This window comes from Scaptodrosophila lebanonensis, unplaced genomic scaffold (assembly GCF_003285725.1).
Source record: "Scaptodrosophila lebanonensis strain 11010-0011.00,11010-0021.00 unplaced genomic scaffold, SlebRS2 tig00001415-arrow-pilon, whole genome shotgun sequence".
NCBI classification, from domain to species: Eukaryota; Metazoa; Arthropoda; class Insecta; order Diptera; family Drosophilidae; genus Scaptodrosophila; species Scaptodrosophila lebanonensis.
This window is the reverse complement of record NW_022060742.1, coordinates 953,649-971,831: the sequence shown is the minus strand read 5'-3', so window position 1 is coordinate 971,831 and position 18,183 is coordinate 953,649. Positions and strand designations below refer to the sequence as shown.

The window sequence follows — 18,183 nt, the reverse complement described above, 5'->3', positions numbered from 1 at the left end:
ACTGTTCCCCCATCCACCCAACCAACACCCACCCGCCCATATGCAAATGTTAGCTAATTTTATTGTAGCCTCCTCTCCCAGCATCTCCCTGCATAAACCCTTCGCCCACTTCCTTCATCAAACACTACTCATATGCAAATATAAGTCGCATGCGGCGCCCGTTCTAATCTAATCGCAACTCGTAAAAATTTTTAAGTATGTAATTCAAAAGTAATTTTAAATTGTAACAAGTGTGTTGGCTTGAAGTTATTGAAAAATATATATGTAAAAAAGACCAAATTTGAGTAGCAATTCTAATAGGGAATTTAAAATATGTCGATCCTCGCATATATATTTTTAACAGCCTATATCTATAAGGTGATCTGATCGTATGGAAGCAATTTCTTGACTATTGGTTTTTCGGGTGTCAGAACTTTATAGAATTTTCATTTTAATATCCAATTGTACACGTAACAGAATTTGTTGTACTACGAATGACATAATTCTCTTCATCAACCTTCACTATACTAAACGACAGAAGAAAGCTAATTCTGGGGCTTTTGATAAACCATTAGGCATTCTTGTATCGACCCTCTACGGCAGTTATAAGAAGCTGTCTATATATGATAACTAAACAACTAACAAACTTGTTATGCCCAACAATAAACGGTCTGATTCTTATCTAATAGGTACCCAATTTTGATTAGGCTAAAAGCTGTTCTAGCTATTCTGAGTATTTCAGACCCGCAGCTTCTCTTTCTTATGCGCCCGCATGTGCCGTTGATAAGCCCCCTTCTGAATAAAGGCCCGTTTGCAGGCCAAACACTTGAATGCCCGCTCGCCCGTATGGCGCATTTCGTGGTGCTCCAAGCACTGACGCTTGCCGAACTTCGCCGGACAGAAGCTGCAGCTATGAGGACGCACGCAAGCGTGGACTACCCGTTGGTGGCAACGCAAATTGCTGCGAGTGCTGAAGCTTTTGTGGCAGGTATCACATTTCCAGATATTCGGGGTCGCTGAAGCGTGTAACTCCTTCATGTGGTTGGCCAGATCGTCGCAAGAAGGGAAGATTCGACCACATTTCTTACACCTCTGGATATACGCTGAGCTGTGGCGACGCACCAGGTGATCGGCCAGGAACTGCTTAGTGTAGAAACGCTGGGCGCAATGGTTGCACTCGAAGGGGCGCTCGTGCTTGCCAACATGTACCCACTGGTGACGCGTGAGGTGGCCCTGGCTGCCATAGGATTTTCCGCATTTGTCGCATATGTAGAGGGAGCAGTTGAGGTCCACATCTGCGGCAGAGGACGATTGTCGGCCACCGTGCTGCTGATTTATGTGATATTTCAAACTTCGGATTGCTCTGTACATTTTATTACAATTCGGATGCGGACAAGGATAGCTGGCCTTCAGGCGAATATGAACCTCTTGCAGGTGCGAACGTAACAAATTGGAACGCGCATAGGCCTTCCCGCAATGAACACAGGTGTACGGCTTCTCTCCTCTGTGCTCCTTCATATGCGCCTCTAGAAGATTAGCTTTGTAGAAGCGTTGCGGGCAAAGGTTGCAGGAAAGGGTGCGGCGCTGACCACGACGGCGTTTCAAAGCCACAATCACATGTGGAGATGGTGGCGATACCTTCTCCTCACTTTGTGACGCGAGAAAGTGCTCCGCCTGTTCCTGTTTGGTGGACTCATCTTCTACTATGTAAACTTCTTCCTGTAATGAAGACCAACGATAACTTTGATATTAGTTAATTAATATTAGTTAATTATTTTAACCAAAAGCATTCGAAATCACAATCGAAATACATCAGAAATATCAGAAAAGTAACAATTTATTGGTAGCTTTTCCAATGATTGAATATTTGGATTTGAAAAGTAGGTAGCGGAACAAAAAAAGAGCACCAGCTTCAAGGCAAAGCTTTAAGACTTTATTAATCTTTTTTCGATATGAAGCAAGTGTACTGATCGTAAATGGATCCACTCCACCCGATTTAACTCAACATTTATTTTTTTAGTGAAAGTTCAAAGATAAGCATCGAATAACTAGAATATAAAATTTGCTTCATTGTGAAAGATAACATAATTGAACAGCTGGTGTTATTAACTGTACCAGCGGTTATAACTGTAATGGTACCTGTATCATTACTGAAGCATTCAATTTGCATTTAAAGTTTGGGATTAATTTTTTATTTTAAATATATTGTGTCTATATTCTTTATATATTTTCCATTTAATATACAATATGGATGTTTTTGAATTAGCGATGTTTTTGTAAATTTAGAGTCATACTATATTAATTACTATTTTAAGTTTGTAACACCCATAAATAAAAATGCTAGATCACTTTTTAAAAAAGCATATCCATATGTACATAGATATCTATGTATTCACGATCAGGCTGACGTAACGATCAAAAATCATGTCAGATTACTATAACAATTTTTTTAAAAATATTTTTTGATTAAAACAATTTTTATAGATACTGGAAGCAGTTTTCACATTTATAATGGTATTGCACTTGTGGCACGCGAATTGTGACCAAATCCAAAATAAATAGAAAATGATTTCATATTAAAGATTAGATAGTAAGAACACAGTAAGGGTATACCATGACCTTGCATGTAGGAGGATATATGGCTTCGGTGCAGATTGTTGTTACTCATTTGTTTACGTTTGTTTTTGATGCTCTTTTATTTCCTTATATAATTTTAATCGCCAGTTCTTTATGGTTTTTAAATACTAAGAATATTTTTATTTGCCGAAGTCATTTAACTTTGATGCTGCAATATTCCAGTTTTAAAAACTCGCGGGGCCCATTCAAAACGCTGGGACGAAATTAATTCACACACACACACACATACATAATTTATTACATACGTATGGTGCACACACACACACAACTACAGATCCGTATAGAATTGAGCTTTTATTGTTTACGTTTAAGCACATGTTTGTTCTGTAGGTTCTCACGCCACACCAGAATCGTTTAGTGAGTGTGTGTGTGTACGTTTTGTCTTCCGTATCCAATGCAAGCGTTGCTCGGCAACCACTTGAGCGCTTTATAGGTGATAAGATTGTATTTCGCTTCACACACACGCCCCCACGCTAATTTACAGCTATTTAGCTGCACACATTTTGAAACTTACGATATTTTTGATTTCCTTTGGCGTTGGAATAACATCGTCTGCGTCCTTGGTGTGCTTTTCTAACAGCGGCTCATTATCCTTACGGCGAGGACTTGCCTCTAGCAGCAGCTTCTCGAAGTTCAGCAAGGACTCTTCGCACATCCGTTGAAAATTATGGAATTGTTGTACCAATTGATAGCAACTCTCGCAAATGTATTTGAGCACCACCTGGGTGGCCTCGTCCTGGAGCGGCAGCAAGGCGTCGACACCACGTCCTGTGCAAGCCAAAAACTTTAAGGCAAGGTCCTTTTCGCTGTGCAAGTCGTGCGCTGCATCAGAAGGACTAGGAAGGAGGCACAGGCAAGCGCGACACATCGACATTTTACCGGTTCCAATGCTCTGTGTTGAATCAGCCGCCGCGGTGCGCACCCATCTTTTATGTTTTGATTTAAACATCGTACGTAAGACTTACACATGCGGGGATGAATTGAAATCAATTACGACAATTTAGTCTAGTACCGTGCCCAACTACTACAATGCCCTGTCGCAACAACAACTTCAACCCTCCCCCTTGTCTGAGGGGTTAGACAAGACATATTTTCGGGCTTTTTACTGCGCTTCAAGATAAAAGCTGTAGGCAATGATGCTGCTTCTTCCTCACAATACAAAAATAATAACTGTTACGCTGACACAGGGTGTAGCATGTGCAGAGTTCCCATCTTGAGTTTGGCGCGTAACGGACACCTAAGCTTTAATATGAGCGTATGTGGTACAAAAAGTACATTTATTTTTGAATTAAAAGTGCAATACATTTAAATTTATGATTAAATAAAAGCAGGAAAAAGTGAAATCTCTTTAGATTTACACACTGTCCGTTGTCATAAAAGATCCAAGTGTCACCGAAGTGGCCACCGACGAAATTGTCTCTATGGAGATATTCAATTTATTTTTAAACGCCCGCAACGCATCGAAATAGAATATCTGCTGTGTCCCCGGCTCCTGGTCTATGGACAAGGCATAAAGATTCGTCTCGCCGCTGTTGGCTAATAGTGTCGGCATATACTGAGCTAAATAGACGCGCTGCAGATCCGGAGTCTCATTGCGCTCTCCATCGCCATTGTGTCCTTTGGCCAGCTCCTTACTATACGAGCGATGCAACCGTATTATCTGCACGTATTGGTAGTGAGCAACATAAAGGAAGGGCTCGCGGTACATAAAGCCGGTGGGGGCATATACCCAGTTCAAGTCGTAGGGACGTGAGCGACAGCCAAACTCATCGACAAAAACGCCACACTCAGCAAAGCAAAGCAGATATTCCTGGCGCGAGATGCGTACTGCCACAAAGGGCTGGCAATTGGATGTGTGCTGGAGCGATTTGTCGGCCAGGTCGATGAACTCCTCGGCCGCATAGTTATCCAAGTCAATCTCGTAAAACTTGTCCGAACTCACAATGGCCGAGTGGCGTGTGTAGAAAATTGAGGTGACCGGCGTGGCGGTGTCCAAGGCCCGTACAGGCTTGAATTTGTGCAGCTTCAGATCGTACTTCAGGATGACAATGCGCATCGAGGTGGCGGCAATGGCCACCGAGTCTAAAGCATTCTCAGATTCGTTGGAAATCTGCACCAGCTTCCATTTCTCAGTGGCTGTGCGATTCGCCAACGGCAGCTCAATGACGCAAGTCTCCAACGCTGGCTTATGACAGGCACTCGTACTCTGACAGCGCGACTCCAACTGACGATAGTCGCACTGGTACAGCTTCTCTCCTGCGCCGCCTACCATGATGGCCTTGGCCAGACGCTGTGAAATGGATACAAAACTCACCGACTCGATGCCGGCTATGTGTAGCAGCCGCTTGCCATCCACATGGTATGCATAAAGTCCTTTGTTGCAGCCTAGCAACAAGAGCTTTTCGGCCACCTCGAAGGCGCAGTTCACCTCGAGGGGATCGTCCATGCTGGCATTGTAAATTAATGTGCCCGCGTAGTCGCCGCCCGAGCCATTGTTCGTTAAATTATCGATCGTATCCAGACTGCTGCTGTGGCTTGGCGTGATACTAATCTCGTCTGCTGGTGGAGCTGTAGGTTTGTGGCCGCAGGTGGCCGTCACATCGCCTCTACACTTTCGATGGGCCACACTCTTGCATTCCTTGCAGCGCCAATAGGGAGAGCCGACTATTATAGGCTGCTCACAGACCAGGCAATCGACCGCATCCTTTTTGGACTCCTGCAGTGCCAGCTCAAAGCGATGATGAGATTTCTCCAACGGCTGATCGCCTTTGGTCTCCTGGTTGTGCAATTTGTGGGCCTTGCTGGTCTTTGATTCCAGCACTTGGCTGGTGGCGCGTTTGACCGTCGACTGGTGCTTCTTGCTTGGAGAGCGTGGAATAGCGGCTATGCTGACGGGTCGCTGCTTAGGCTCCTCTGCTCCTCTGTTCTCGCTGCTGGATACGGTTGATTTGCGTGGCGAGCGTAAAATGGCGGTGCCTTAAAGGGAGAGAAATATGAGGGATTAATTTTTGAAGCTGAACTAATTGAGCTGATTCCAACGTACCATTCAGTTGGTCAAGCTGCTCCTGCAGGGCCTTGGACAGTTTTTGTTCGCGTCTGAGTTCCTCCTTGAGCGCTCGATACAATATGGAGGACTCTACGTCATTGGGGGAGATGTTCTCTTTGGTGCTGCTGCTCGAACCAAAGATTTTATCAGCAAGAGTTTTCTTCTTTTTGGCGGACAAATCCTCCACTTTAAGCTGAAGATAGTCAATGAGTTTCTTATGTTGCGCAAGCGTTGCCTCCGCTTTAATATCGCGTTGTACATAAAATTGTTCCTTCTCCGTCAACATCTCCTGTAGTTCGTCGATTTCATCGTGCAGATCAGCAATGTTCGAGAGCTGCTCTTTGAGCTCGGCTTGCACGCCATTAAGCTCCTCTTTGCGATGGAAAAGATCGCTAAGAATGCGTGCATTCTCCTCCTTCAGACTGAACAGCTCACGCTCCAGCTCGGTGTTTTGCGCCTGATAATTGGCATTCTGGCCACCAAGCAGTTCCGCACTCTCTTGCACCCCAAACAGAGCATTGGTTTGCTCGACCAGTTGACCTTGCTGTGCAATCAATTTCTTTTGCAGTTCCTGAATATTCAGCTTCAGTTCCTCCAGCTCCACAGTGAGAACCTGCTTGCGTTGCTCGGCCACACGTCTGCCCGACTCCTGTTCGGCGAAATCTTTACGCAGCTGCGCCAATTGATCGTTCCGCTCCCGCAGCTTGGCATGACAGGCGTCCAGTTGGGTCTGCTGCGTCTTGTTGCGCTGCTGTTCGGTCTCCAGCATGGCCTCCACTTCTGTTAGTTGATCATCTGTCAGGCTGCAGGCGTACTTCAGTCGTTCAAAGTTCTCCTTTAACTGCTTCAGCTCAGACTGCAATGCACTTTTACTATCGCCGGCTGTGGCACTGCGTTCGCGTTCCTCCTGAAGTTCACGCTGTAAACGCTTCTGCTCCAGCTGGAGGCCGTCGCACCGCTGCTGGGCCTGATGCAGTTTTTGGCGCAGCTCTGTTGCACGCTCCTCCAGCTTATGCACATTGGCCAGATGCTCGATGAGCTCCGACTTGCACTTCATGCGCTCCTGTTCGGATTTTTCCCACATGCGATGCTCCTTGAGAACGTCGCGCTTGCTGGCAGCCAGCTCCTCCTTGAGCTCCTCAATGCGAGCCTCACGTAGGCGTGTCTCCTCCTGTGCGGATTTCAGCACACGTTGCGCCTCCTCACGCTCATCCTGCGCCTTCTTCACACGACCCTCGGTCAGTTCCATGCGACGCGAGAGGAGTTTCTTCTCAGCCAAGGACTCCTCCAGTTGTTTTTCAACCTTCCACAGCGATAGGTTTGCTGTGCGAGCCGCCTGTCGCTCTACAATCATCTGCTCCCGCACGGCGGCCAATTTGTCCTCCAGCTTCTCGTTCTGACGCTCTAGCATATCGCCCACGGCACTGTTGCCGTTGCGTGGTGCCGGATGCGGTTTGGTTGGCGACAGACTCTGCTCGTTGAAGCGTTCCAGCATTTCCTCTAACTTCGTGACCAGGGCCTGCAACTGATCTGCGCGCACCTTTTGCACGCTTTCGCCCTCCTTGGCCACCTCTAAGTCGGCTCGAAGTTGATCCTCGATAGCCCGTAGTTCCGTCAACGATCCAGGCGCTGTTTCATACGGCGAAGCATCCGAAGTCAATGAGGATTCAGCAATGTTGTTTCGACACTGGGCAAGCTGGAAAAAATATAACATGAAAAGTAGTTCAATCAATCAAAGCATGCCATGAGCAGTAAATCCAAATTCTACTTGGCGTTCGTATAAATTTTAGTTGGATTCTGAATTAAAAGCTATTTTCTTCTCCAATTTACCAAACTTAACGCATTTTGGACGCACGAGTTGGATGTGAAGCGTGTTTGGGGATATTTTTAATGGTTTATTGAGGTGAGTTTGACATTATTTTTTAAAGTATTTTTTTTTTTGAGTAATCTTGTGTCCGTCCGCCCTAATAAGCTTCCAATTATTTTACTTCACTTCATAAGTAACTGTTTTTATATAGATCTGGTCTTTTAAAATGTTAAGGATGTGCGACAGGCCCACAGAGTTCTCTCTACATTCTGTCTATTACGCTGTCCATTCAAGTCCGTTCGTTTTAAAACGCTTTCAAAGCTATACACAGGACTTCATAAGTAATTGATTAGTTATGTAGAGAAAGTTTTTAATGAATCCTATATCCTGAACAAGGAGTGCAAATATATTATAAAATCGTTCAGTTCTTGGATAGACCAAGCAGGCCTTCTAGATGCACTCCCTTCACTCTCCCACCAAAGACGATATACTACAGCTGTTCAATTTACTGAGCATTTGGCACTGTGCATTTTATAATAGGACTCTAAAATAGGGAACCCACCTGCAGTTCGCGTTCCAAACGCTGGCATTCGGTTTGCGCCTCTAATACTAATTTCTGGTGATGCTGTAACTGCGCTTCCAACGCGGCATTCGAGGCGTGGAGCTCATTGTTTGCGGTTATCTCGCGGTTCAGACGCCTGAGTATATCCTCGATATTACGCTCCGTGGCGTTTTTTGCCTCTTGCGTCGATTTTCCAGTGCAAATAGATTCAGTTAGTTCAGTGCGCACATCGTGCAGCTCAAGGGTCATACGTCTGTTGGTGTCCTGGGATTGGCGCAGCTTTTGCTGCAGATCCGACAACTTCTGCTCGTAGGACTCAGTTAGTTGATTTTGCTGCTGCTCATAGCTCTTCTGGACCTTTTGGGCCTGATCCTTGAGCTGCTTCATCAACTCCTTGTAGTTATTCAGCTTGTCTGCCAAATGCTTACACTCATCGTTCTTGGCATTGAACTCCAGATCTCGAGCATCCAGCTTTTGCGCAATGCAGGCCAACTCGTGTTTCTTTTCGGCCAGCTGTTTCTCATAGCGCTGCTCGGATGCGATCTTTGCCTCTTCATACTTTTGCCGATTGAGACGCAAAAGATCGGTAATTGTGGCTTCCTTTTTCGACCACATGTCCTCGTCAATTTTGGCCGAGCTTTGCAGCGTTTTGATTTGGGTCTTGCAGGTGGCCAGCTCCATGGTCTTCTCTTTAATTATCTGCTGCAGCTTCCTGATCTCCACCTTAGCATCCTGCAAAACTTGCGATTTATTATCGGTCTGCTTTAGTGCCTGCTGAGCCCGCAGAAGATCCTGTTTAAGCTGGGTAATCTCATCACTGCGCGCCTTTAGCTTTTGCTGCAGGTCCTTTAGCTTTTCGTGCATCTTAGTTGCTCGTGGCTCATCCAAATCATCAATACTACCTCCACCTTGTTTATCCATGTGTACAAAGCTGTAGCCAATAAAGGGCAAATCCTTGCCACTGAAGTCATGGGACTTCATGTTAGTTGTCAGTGACTTTTTGGCCATATACTCGCGACGCGCTTTGTTGCGCGTACCATCCTCAAAGTTTGAGGTATCATCGTCCGATTTAACGGTGGGTATAATAGGTGGGACCTGGGAGCGCAGTGTGCTCCATTGAATGCTGTCGAAGAAGGGATGCTTACAGATCTGCTCATAGCTGAGACGATTCGTTGGATTTGTGACCAGAGATTCTATTAGGTGCTTGAAATTGCTTGATATCTTAAGATCGCTGGGAAAAGAGATCAGCTCCTTAAGTGTGCTGTCGTCACAATGCGTCAGTATTTTGGAATATGTCGCGTGCACGTTTTCCTCGTGAAACGGCGTTATCTCGCAAATAAGCTCGTAGCCAATGATTCCCATAGACCAGTAATCGCAGCTGACCTATAAATACAAATATAGGGGATTTGGTCGTTTGGGTGTAAGTTACACGCACAAGGGCAAGGTATAGATTTCCAAACATACAGCTACACTCACATCATGCATCGATTTGCAAAGCTTGTAGGTGGAGATTGTCTGCAGCAGCTCTGGAGCAATATAGTCTGGTGTGCCCACCGGGGACAGACTGAGCACGTGGCCGTCTCGATCTAGAGCTGCGGCATTACCAAAGTCAGCCAGCTTGATGTGACCAAAGCGATCAATTAAAATGTTTTCTGGCTTGATGTCACGATGGACATAACCCATGGAATGCAGCGAATGCAAGGCCAGGGTTAATTCAGCAAGATAGAAGCGTGCAAGATCCTCGTCAAAAGGACCATGGCGTGACATTAAGCTTAGTAGATCCCCGCCTGGCAGATACTCCATGACCAGATACAAGTTATCATTGTCCTATAATTGGGAATAAGCAATTAAAGTAGAAAGGACTACATACTGGGGATCCTTCCATCTCTCACCTGGAATGCGTATTGCAGACTTGTCAGCCACTCGGAGTTGCGTCGCGACATTATGTCGCGTTCTTCCTTGACTTGAGATGTGGTCACCACGGATTTCTTAATTTTCTTCAAGGCATACACATCGGATGTTTGACGTTCCACCACTAGATGCACAGTTCCAAAGTAGCCCTTGCCGATAAGTGCCTTGACCGAAAAGTCTTCGACATTGACGCGCAGCTGGCGTGTCTCTTCAACAATGGGACGAACTGCAGGCAGGATAGGTCCTAGTTAGCTGCCAAACTTATATGTTGTTATAGGATAATATTTACGTACATTTATTGACAAATTCAGCAATGTTGCGATCGCGCTTCTTCAAAGTCTCCTTGTCGCATTCATTGTAGAGCAAACAGAATGCGTCCAGCAGTCCTTCGCGACAAATGGCTTCAGCAACAGCTGCACTTGTGGTGCTCACTGGGACAACGCTGCGTCGAACGCAAGCGGCACTGGAGGCTGGCTTCTGAGTGACGCTAACTCCTTTGCCAAGTATCAGGTTATTTAGGCGCGTTGTGCGCACGCTAATAGGGTCGCGCTGGGGCGGCATTATTTAACAATTCTAGTATAATTTACATAAAAATACACGGCGATAGTAGAATTTTAAATGAATTGCAACGATTGGCACAAGTTGTTACCAATGAAATTTTCTTTACTGTGCGTATGTTTCATGTAAGTGGGAAATTTTATTAATTATTAGGAGAATATCAAAGGGTGCTGCTTGTTTATACTCAGTTTAAACGGATATTAAAATGATATTTAACAATTCTAGCAAATTATACACAAAAACTTCACAACATTTCAGTTTGAATATCAATGCCAAGCAGCGCGGCTACGACGCCAAACCCAGGGACAGTGTTGAACAGTGCGGCACTCGAAAAAGAATACATTTATATGAATTAATACTGCGCGTCGGTGCGTGCTATGACCTAGACAAGCAATTTTAAAGCATATATTTTTATATTTTACGGTGAATTAAATGCTTCAATTTAAGCGTAAAATAATGAAGCATCGAATGTAATAATTATTTAAGTCCACAACCCTGCCATTCACTTCAGTTCGTGAGAGTGTGCGCATTCTACAACACTACGAGTTCTCGCTGGTATTGTAAACTCGTTCGGTTTTTTCTTGCACTTTCGACGGGTAGGTTTTGCAGACGTCTGCTGCGTATGATTATTTGTAAAATCGCCATTTAATTGGTCCCTTGCTGCACAATAGACATTGCAAATATATTTTGCTATTTGTGCGCAATTGCAATTACATGCACTAAGGCTAATTCGGGAGTGTTTAACGGCAAATTTTTATTGGAAAGTTATTGCGTGCTTCAACGTCGACATCGGAAGCAGTGAAATAAAAGAGCCAAAAAGGCGCTCGCAACACTCGCTCGTCAAAAATTCGCTGGTTAACGTCGTCGTCGCGCTCGCTATAGTTGTTTGCTTGATTTTCGTGAGCTGAACGGGTCGCCTTCTTACTCATTTGCTATTTACTTTTTCCGTCGTGAACTTCGAAATCAACTGCGCTAATTATTTATTTATTATTCGGTTTATTTTGGCACTCGTGTGTGTGAGTTACAAGCTGCAGCAATGAGTGGGGGCTTGCCGGAGTTAGGCTCGAAGATCAGCCTGATTTCGAAGGCGGACATCAGATATGAAGGCCGATTGTACACCGTGGACCCGCAAGAATGTACTATTGCCCTCTCCAGTGGTAAGTAAATGGACAATATAGATATTGTGTAGCTGTGGTGGCCCAAATCTTTGGTGCCTGTTTGGCATCTTCATGGCGTAATATGTGCGCAAAGTGGTGTAACCACCAACGGTAATTTAAAGTGTAGGGGGATGTCGCAAAAGAAAATGGTTTCTTTCAAATTTTTTGTTCACTTTTTTTGGTTACTTTTTGTCGCTGCTTCGTTTGGTTTTTACAGTAATTTGCTCTCAATGCTCTCGCTCTCACTTATGCTTTTTGTTTGTCATGTTGGCGGCAGCAGTGCTGTTTGAACGACACAACCTCGGCTGACTGCCTGCCTGTTGTTGTTTTTTCCATGTGTTGGTTGTGTGTACAGCAGCGCTTCTGTTGCATTACACGTGCATATGTATGTGTGTGCAATTTGAAATGCAAAAACAACTTTCAGAGTTGGCGTAGTTGTTGTTTTTTTTATGGCTATGGTTCGGCGCTACGTTTTTGGCGCCAGCTAACGGTCTGTGATAACAGTTTTCTGGCACATGGCCCCCCTAAGGAGGATGAATAGGAGCAAACAATAGAATAAGTTGCCGCCATGCGTTCTACCGCTCAATTGTTGAGGTTAAATTAGATCTGTGGCCAATTGGTGCCTAACCTTAAACTAATACTCTTCTATGCTTTCTTCTACCCCCTTCCCTCTACCATGCAGTGCGTTCCTTTGGGACAGAGGACCGAGAAACCCAATTCCAAATTGCGCCGCAATCGCAAATTTACGATTATATTCTATTCCGCGGCTCGGACATTAAGGATATTCGCGTGGTAAACAACCATACAATGCCCCATCACACTGATCCAGCAATAATGCAGGCGCAGCTGCAGAATGGACCGCCCCAGGCTATGCCGCCGCATTTTCCTATGCCCAACAGCATGAATGCGCCGCAGCAGCAGCAACAACAGCAGCAACAGCATGGAGCTCCTCCATCGATGGGAGGTGCTGCTCCTGGCGCACCAGGTGGTGGTGGATATGGAAATCCCTTTGGTCTGGGTGCAGCAGGTCTGGCCAGCATGACTGGCAATGCTGGCGGTGCCAGCTCATTGGCGCCGGGTGCAGGAGCACCGGGCAGCGTAGGCCCCTTTATGCACATGACTGGCAATCAGCAGCAGCCAAAGTCGCAGCAGCAACAGCAGAAACAACCAAGTAAGTTTCTTAATGAACCATCTAGCACACGATCATCACCTTTCCGAAGCATAAATATCGTATCACTACTTTAAAACTAATTAGGGTGAGTTTTCCAGCTATAAAATATACACAACGTTTAACGTAGTTCAACAATATAAGATTCATTCAATATGCATAGTTAGATTTCGTTATTTGTAAAGGAAACAGGGTCATCTATTTTGCCTAACTTTACACGTCAAACATCAGGCTATAAAACGATACCTTTTTGAATTAAAATATTCAGTCGAAAACTGAAGCTTTATCGAAACGGATAATTTCTGCATTTTAAGTTATTATACTTGTATATAAATAGGTAAATTTAACGTTTAACTTTTTGTGGTGATTTAAAAAAGAATAGGATAAGTATAACACCATCACGTATCATACACATTCACACAAACACACACTAATGCATGTATATGCATATGCTTTGTCTATACGCAAAGTTTCTGTTTTAGAAATGCTTGCCGGTGCCTCGCGTTCAACGACGCCCATTAGCCTGATTAGTCCCACGGCCGAGTTGGCCCCACAACAGCAGATGCAGCAACAGCAGCAAAATGCACTCGGAGGGGGTGGAGGCAATGGTGGTAATGGGCGCGATGCTGGACATAAGCGTCAGAACCATCAGCAGGGACAGCAACAACAGCAGCGTGGTGGACCAAACCACATGCCTCAGCAACGTAACAATCATAGCAACGACTTCTACAATCACCCACAACAACAGCAGCAACATCAGCAGCAGCGTGATCGACGTGACTCGGGTCGCCAAATGGAGCAAAACTACAACAATTATAACAATCAGCGCAATCGCGGAGGTGGCGGAGGTATGCAACAGCGCGGCGGTGTCGGTGGAGGAGGTGGTGGCGGAGGCGGCGGTGGCAACAACGCCTGGAATATGCATCGTGGTGGTTCACAGAATCCCAACAACATGATGATACGTAATCGAGGCATGGGTGGCCGCGGTCCCATGCGCTCAAATCAAGTAAGGATTATGTGATTCCTTTCTATCCGACCATACTGTACTAATACCTCATAACTCTTGTCCTCTGTAGCAGGGCTTTCGTCCGCAGTCGGCTAATCAAAATAAACCTCGTAACAAGATTAAATTCGAGGGTGATTTCGATTTTGAGCAGGCCAACAATAAATTTGAGGAGCTCCGCTCACAGCTGACTAAACTCAAGGTGGGCGATGAACCCAACAACAAAACCACAACAACTACTACAACAACATCTACAACAACAACCAATACTGAGCAGGTATACGTTTTGTTTTCATTTGCTCTGTCTGATTTCACCCGTGTCTTTGTCCTGTGGCATCTCAGTGTTTGTCCCATAAGTGTGCATCACCACCATCACCGTTGATCAATAAAATACCTCAATAACCTTTTGGATAACAGTAAAAGTAACAATATTATCAATTTGGATTCTCATTTGCTTAATTACGGTATCAACACACACAATCATACACACAAACAATACTTTAACACTTGTAGAAATTTCGATCTCGGATAGAAGGGCTCTATCTTTTGAAGTCCTGTGACTTGCTTGTGACTTGTTTATTTTTCTGGATCATAGAGGGAATTGATTATATCCAATGTTAACTAATGCGATATATTGCTATTAAAAATAATCAGGTGTTTTTGAATATAATAAACACTTTTAAACTCCGTTAGAATGCATGCTAACTAAGCTTTTATATATATAAGATTAGAAATGGAGGTAGGTCATAATTTATAGTGTTCTAATTCAAACATTAGTTAACACTTCATCTATCCCATATCGACAACATTAATAGGCACATTTAAATGTACATCGACTGATTCCTTACCTGATGTTTATTCATTAACTCTTTGTTTGTTCGTTGTGTTCACAGTTGAATGGTGAAACAGATAAGAAAGACGATTCTGGCAATGAGACCGGCGCTGGTGAGCACGAACCCGAGGATGAGGATGTGCATGTTGGCTACGATAAGACAAAATCATTCTTCGACAACATCTCATGCGAGGCTGCCCAGGATCGCAGCAAGAACAAGAAGAATGATTGGCGTCAGGAGCGCAAATTAAATACGGAGACCTTTGGTGTGTCCTCGACACGTCGTGGCGGGTAAGGAAAAATTTCCTTTGTCTTTTGTTGATTAGTATTCTAATTATTTCACACCTTGCAGATATCGCGGACGCAACCACTACTATAACACCAGCAATACCATGGGCGGTGGAGGTGGCAACGGAGGCATGAACTCTGGCTACGGTAATGCTGGTTACAACCGCAACAACTACCGCATGGGTGGCGGCAACTATCGCAATCGCAGCAACAATCGGAACAACAATGGAGGCATCGGCGGCGGTGGCAATCGCGGCCAGAATACTGTGACCAATGGTAATGGTAATGCCAATAGTAACACAGCCGCCGCGTTAAAGGCAGCTAACAATGCGTCAGGTGCCACTGCCACCAACAACACGGATTCCGCTACTACTGGCAATGCGACATCAACGAAGACAGCGACGCCAATGCTGCCGGAGCAGACGCAACAAGTGGCGGCCGTTGGTGAGTGCTTAACTGAATTTTCTTAGTCGTATATTTTAAGTCTTGTTCGTTCCTTTTAAGTTGAAAGAATTTATTTTTGTCATTCGGACTATGTAGAATATATAGTAAGTAGCCTTATGTATTAAAGAATTGCAATCAATGCATGGTGTTGGGGAAAGATGCAGTAGTATTCTTTTTGCAGTAACAACCACCATCAAATAGTAACAAACGAGCTTACAAGTTAGCCCTCGGTATAATCGGGAAAGATCATTTTGATATTTAAATTCAATTAAATTAATTAATTTTTTTCTATCATGTTAACAGCTCAATAATGCCCCACGAGTGGTCCGTTACCACTTTAAACAACAAGCATGAAAGCAAAAATAAAAACTGTCCTACTCATCGCATCGCTAATTACTAACGGAAAGCAAAAATCAATCAACAAATCAACCAACCGACCGACCGACCTATCCGACCGATCGACGACAAACGCGCTCTTATCATCAGGAATTTCGAGTTATGGATCTTAAAGCATATAAATATATAACTGTATAATTTTACTTGTGTTGTAATACGCTTATGACGTCCTGCGCGCAATCGCCGCCAGCCACGCCCCCCAATGTGTAGACCTTCGGTTAACCATAGGATAGATTTTGTGTAAATGGTGCCGAATGATAAGAAAAAGCGCATTAGTCTACACACACACACACAAACACACCTCTTTATATATTTAGTATAATAAATGTGAAGAAATATATTAAGATAAGTCTACAAAAGTTGCATACAAAGCCAATATTAGAGGAGTCGCAAATGAAGTACACGAGAAATTATACAAACCATTGAATGAATTCCCCCTATCAAATAAAACGAACGTAATTAATAATCATACATACCTATACATATGTTTATGTCTTAAAAAGAAAAGAAAAGAAAACAAGAAAAGGCCAGCTTGTGCCCTAGTTGAGCATACATATTTGCAAATTTGCATCTTTGTATGTATGTATGTACGTTTTGTATTTACCTGTGTGTGTGCGCTCACGCGTTGCCTTGGGCGTAGCGACTACAACAACAATAACGACAGCAACAACAACAACAACAAATTCAAAGCGTTTTACTAGCATTTAAATTTAATTTTTAAGGACTTTTTAAAGCTGAAGCAAACAAAAGAAAATGAAAGAAAATATATATAAAACGTAAATAGCAGCAGCACTGTTTATACATACATACATATATCAAAAGGCGAAAAATTTGTAAAAAGGCTTAACAAAATTTGTACACAAGTCCAGGAGAGAGTGGTGGGCATGTGAGGAAAACAAAAACAAAACAAAACCCAAGAAAACTGGCGTATACAAAAAAGATTAAGATTTAAATTTAATGATAATGATTAATAAAGTGTGTGTGTAATTTCAAATTGAAATTCTCAGAATTTTACTGTCCATAGCAAACAAAAACAAAACGAATTAAAGCGCAATTGTTCGAAATTCTTCATTTTATTAGCTGTAATTAAAATTGTAGTTTAAATTTGTAAGCACAATTAAGAACTGGAAGAAGAACTATAACACGAAAGTGATGAAAAGTGATGGCAGACTGCATGTTAAACAAACCAAGGAACGAAATCAAATCCCAACAACCTTTCAAAATTCAAATTACTAAAAAGTAGCACAAATCATAGAGATGCAAAAGTTCGAACGAACTAATAAATTCTTTTTATGTTGTTGACTTGGAGGAGCTCCAAGAAAGAAAAGCGAAATATCAACCATTATGCCAAATTCCACAAATTTAATCAAGGCAGAGGGTAAACCATATATTGGTAGCAGCTGAATCTAAGCAGCCACAAAGAGTGTTTAAGATCGGCCGTCACTCGCGCTTATATAACTTATGTTAAATTATGTAATTGTATGTACTATACGAATTCTATATAAATATATATTAATATCTCAATGTAATGTGCGCACTCTCATGATCAGCTAAACATATTTAGGAATGTAGAGATACTCACATACACACACACACACACACACAAACACAAACCATTCAAAGACACTCGCACATGTCGCTGCGAAATTGTAAAAATATCAAATCTTGAAGTAAACATTTGAACGAACAATAAAGAAAAGTAACTACAAATTTTCCATTTTAAAGAACTAGAAGATTGTACAATTGGCATGCCAGCAATTGTTTTTAGCACCGAATACTATAATACACACACAAACCAATGCGCGAATATTGCAATAAATAATTGTTTCTCCTTGTGTAATGCTGTAAATTTAAGTGTCAGCCCTGAACTAATTGTAAACCTGATCCTTAGCAACATTTTTAGTGTGCGCCGAAACATAGAAATCAAATTCAACAAAAAAACTTAAGCAGCAAATATTAAATTATGAAATTTATTGTTAGTTTTGGATTCTTAATTAAACCACTTAACAAAATATTAATGATTACAACAAAATGAAAACACAAACATAAAAATAGAAAAACAACAACAATCTTTATTTGCAGCTAAATATTAACGCATATTAAAGTATATATAAATATATATATTTGAGCAGACAAAAGTAAATGTGAGAAAAGAATTAAGAAAAAAAAAATAAGTAAAGAAAACAATAAAAATTTAAGGCGAACATGTGAAACCGTTGAGTTGAATATTTTATGTGTATACTTGTAGAGCAGGAGTTCTTATTTCATGAGAGATGAAATGAGATTACTTCCAAAAAGTTCAATATCCACCTGACATCACTACCTTCTAGAATCTAGATTATAGCTCACATTTGTCTTGTTTTTAAACTAACCTTTCATATCATTTATAGATTAA

At 42.9% G+C, this 18,183-nt stretch overlaps 3 protein-coding genes across 7 annotated transcripts; 1 reads left to right on the top strand and 2 right to left on the bottom strand.

The window, feature by feature from the left end:
- Positions 1–85: 85 nt before the first annotated feature.
- Positions 86–3,874, bottom strand: LOC115632399 (zinc finger protein 235). The gene is made up of 2 exons (XM_030529533.1): positions 3,131–3,874; positions 86–1,698 (listed from the first exon to the last, which is right to left on the bottom strand). The coding sequence occupies exons 1-2, from the start codon at positions 3,563–3,565 to the stop codon at positions 718–720; spliced, it is 1,416 nt and encodes a 471-aa protein (XP_030385393.1). The 5' UTR covers positions 3,566–3,874; the 3' UTR covers positions 86–717.
- Positions 3,875–10,950, bottom strand: LOC115632396 (citron Rho-interacting kinase). Its single transcript, XM_030529526.1, has 6 exons — positions 10,236–10,950; positions 9,924–10,168; positions 9,508–9,858; positions 8,032–9,414; positions 5,660–7,358; positions 3,875–5,592 (listed from the first exon to the last, which is right to left on the bottom strand). The coding sequence occupies exons 1-6, from the start codon at positions 10,501–10,503 to the stop codon at positions 3,971–3,973; spliced, it is 5,568 nt and encodes a 1,855-aa protein (XP_030385386.1). The 5' UTR covers positions 10,504–10,950; the 3' UTR covers positions 3,875–3,970.
- LOC115632397 (protein LSM14 homolog B) lies at positions 7,466–16,788 on the top strand. 5 transcript variants are annotated; one of them, XM_030529531.1, is made up of 7 exons: positions 7,466–7,565; positions 12,340–12,828; positions 13,296–13,831; positions 13,902–14,105; positions 14,722–14,951; positions 15,013–15,392; positions 15,696–16,788. In XM_030529531.1, the coding sequence occupies exons 2-7, from the start codon at positions 12,465–12,467 to the stop codon at positions 15,701–15,703; spliced, it is 1,722 nt and encodes a 573-aa protein (XP_030385391.1). In that variant the 5' UTR covers positions 7,466–7,565; positions 12,340–12,464; the 3' UTR covers positions 15,704–16,788. The 5 variants fall into 5 exon arrangements, with proteins under 5 accessions (XP_030385391.1, XP_030385390.1, XP_030385389.1 ...); XM_030529530.1 differs by lacking the exon at positions 7,466–7,565 and adding an exon at positions 11,091–11,657 and having other exon boundaries at positions 13,308–13,831; positions 13,905–14,105; XM_030529529.1 differs by lacking the exon at positions 7,466–7,565 and adding an exon at positions 11,091–11,657 and having other exon boundaries at positions 13,308–13,831.
- The last annotated feature ends 1,395 nt before the right edge of the window (positions 16,789–18,183 follow it).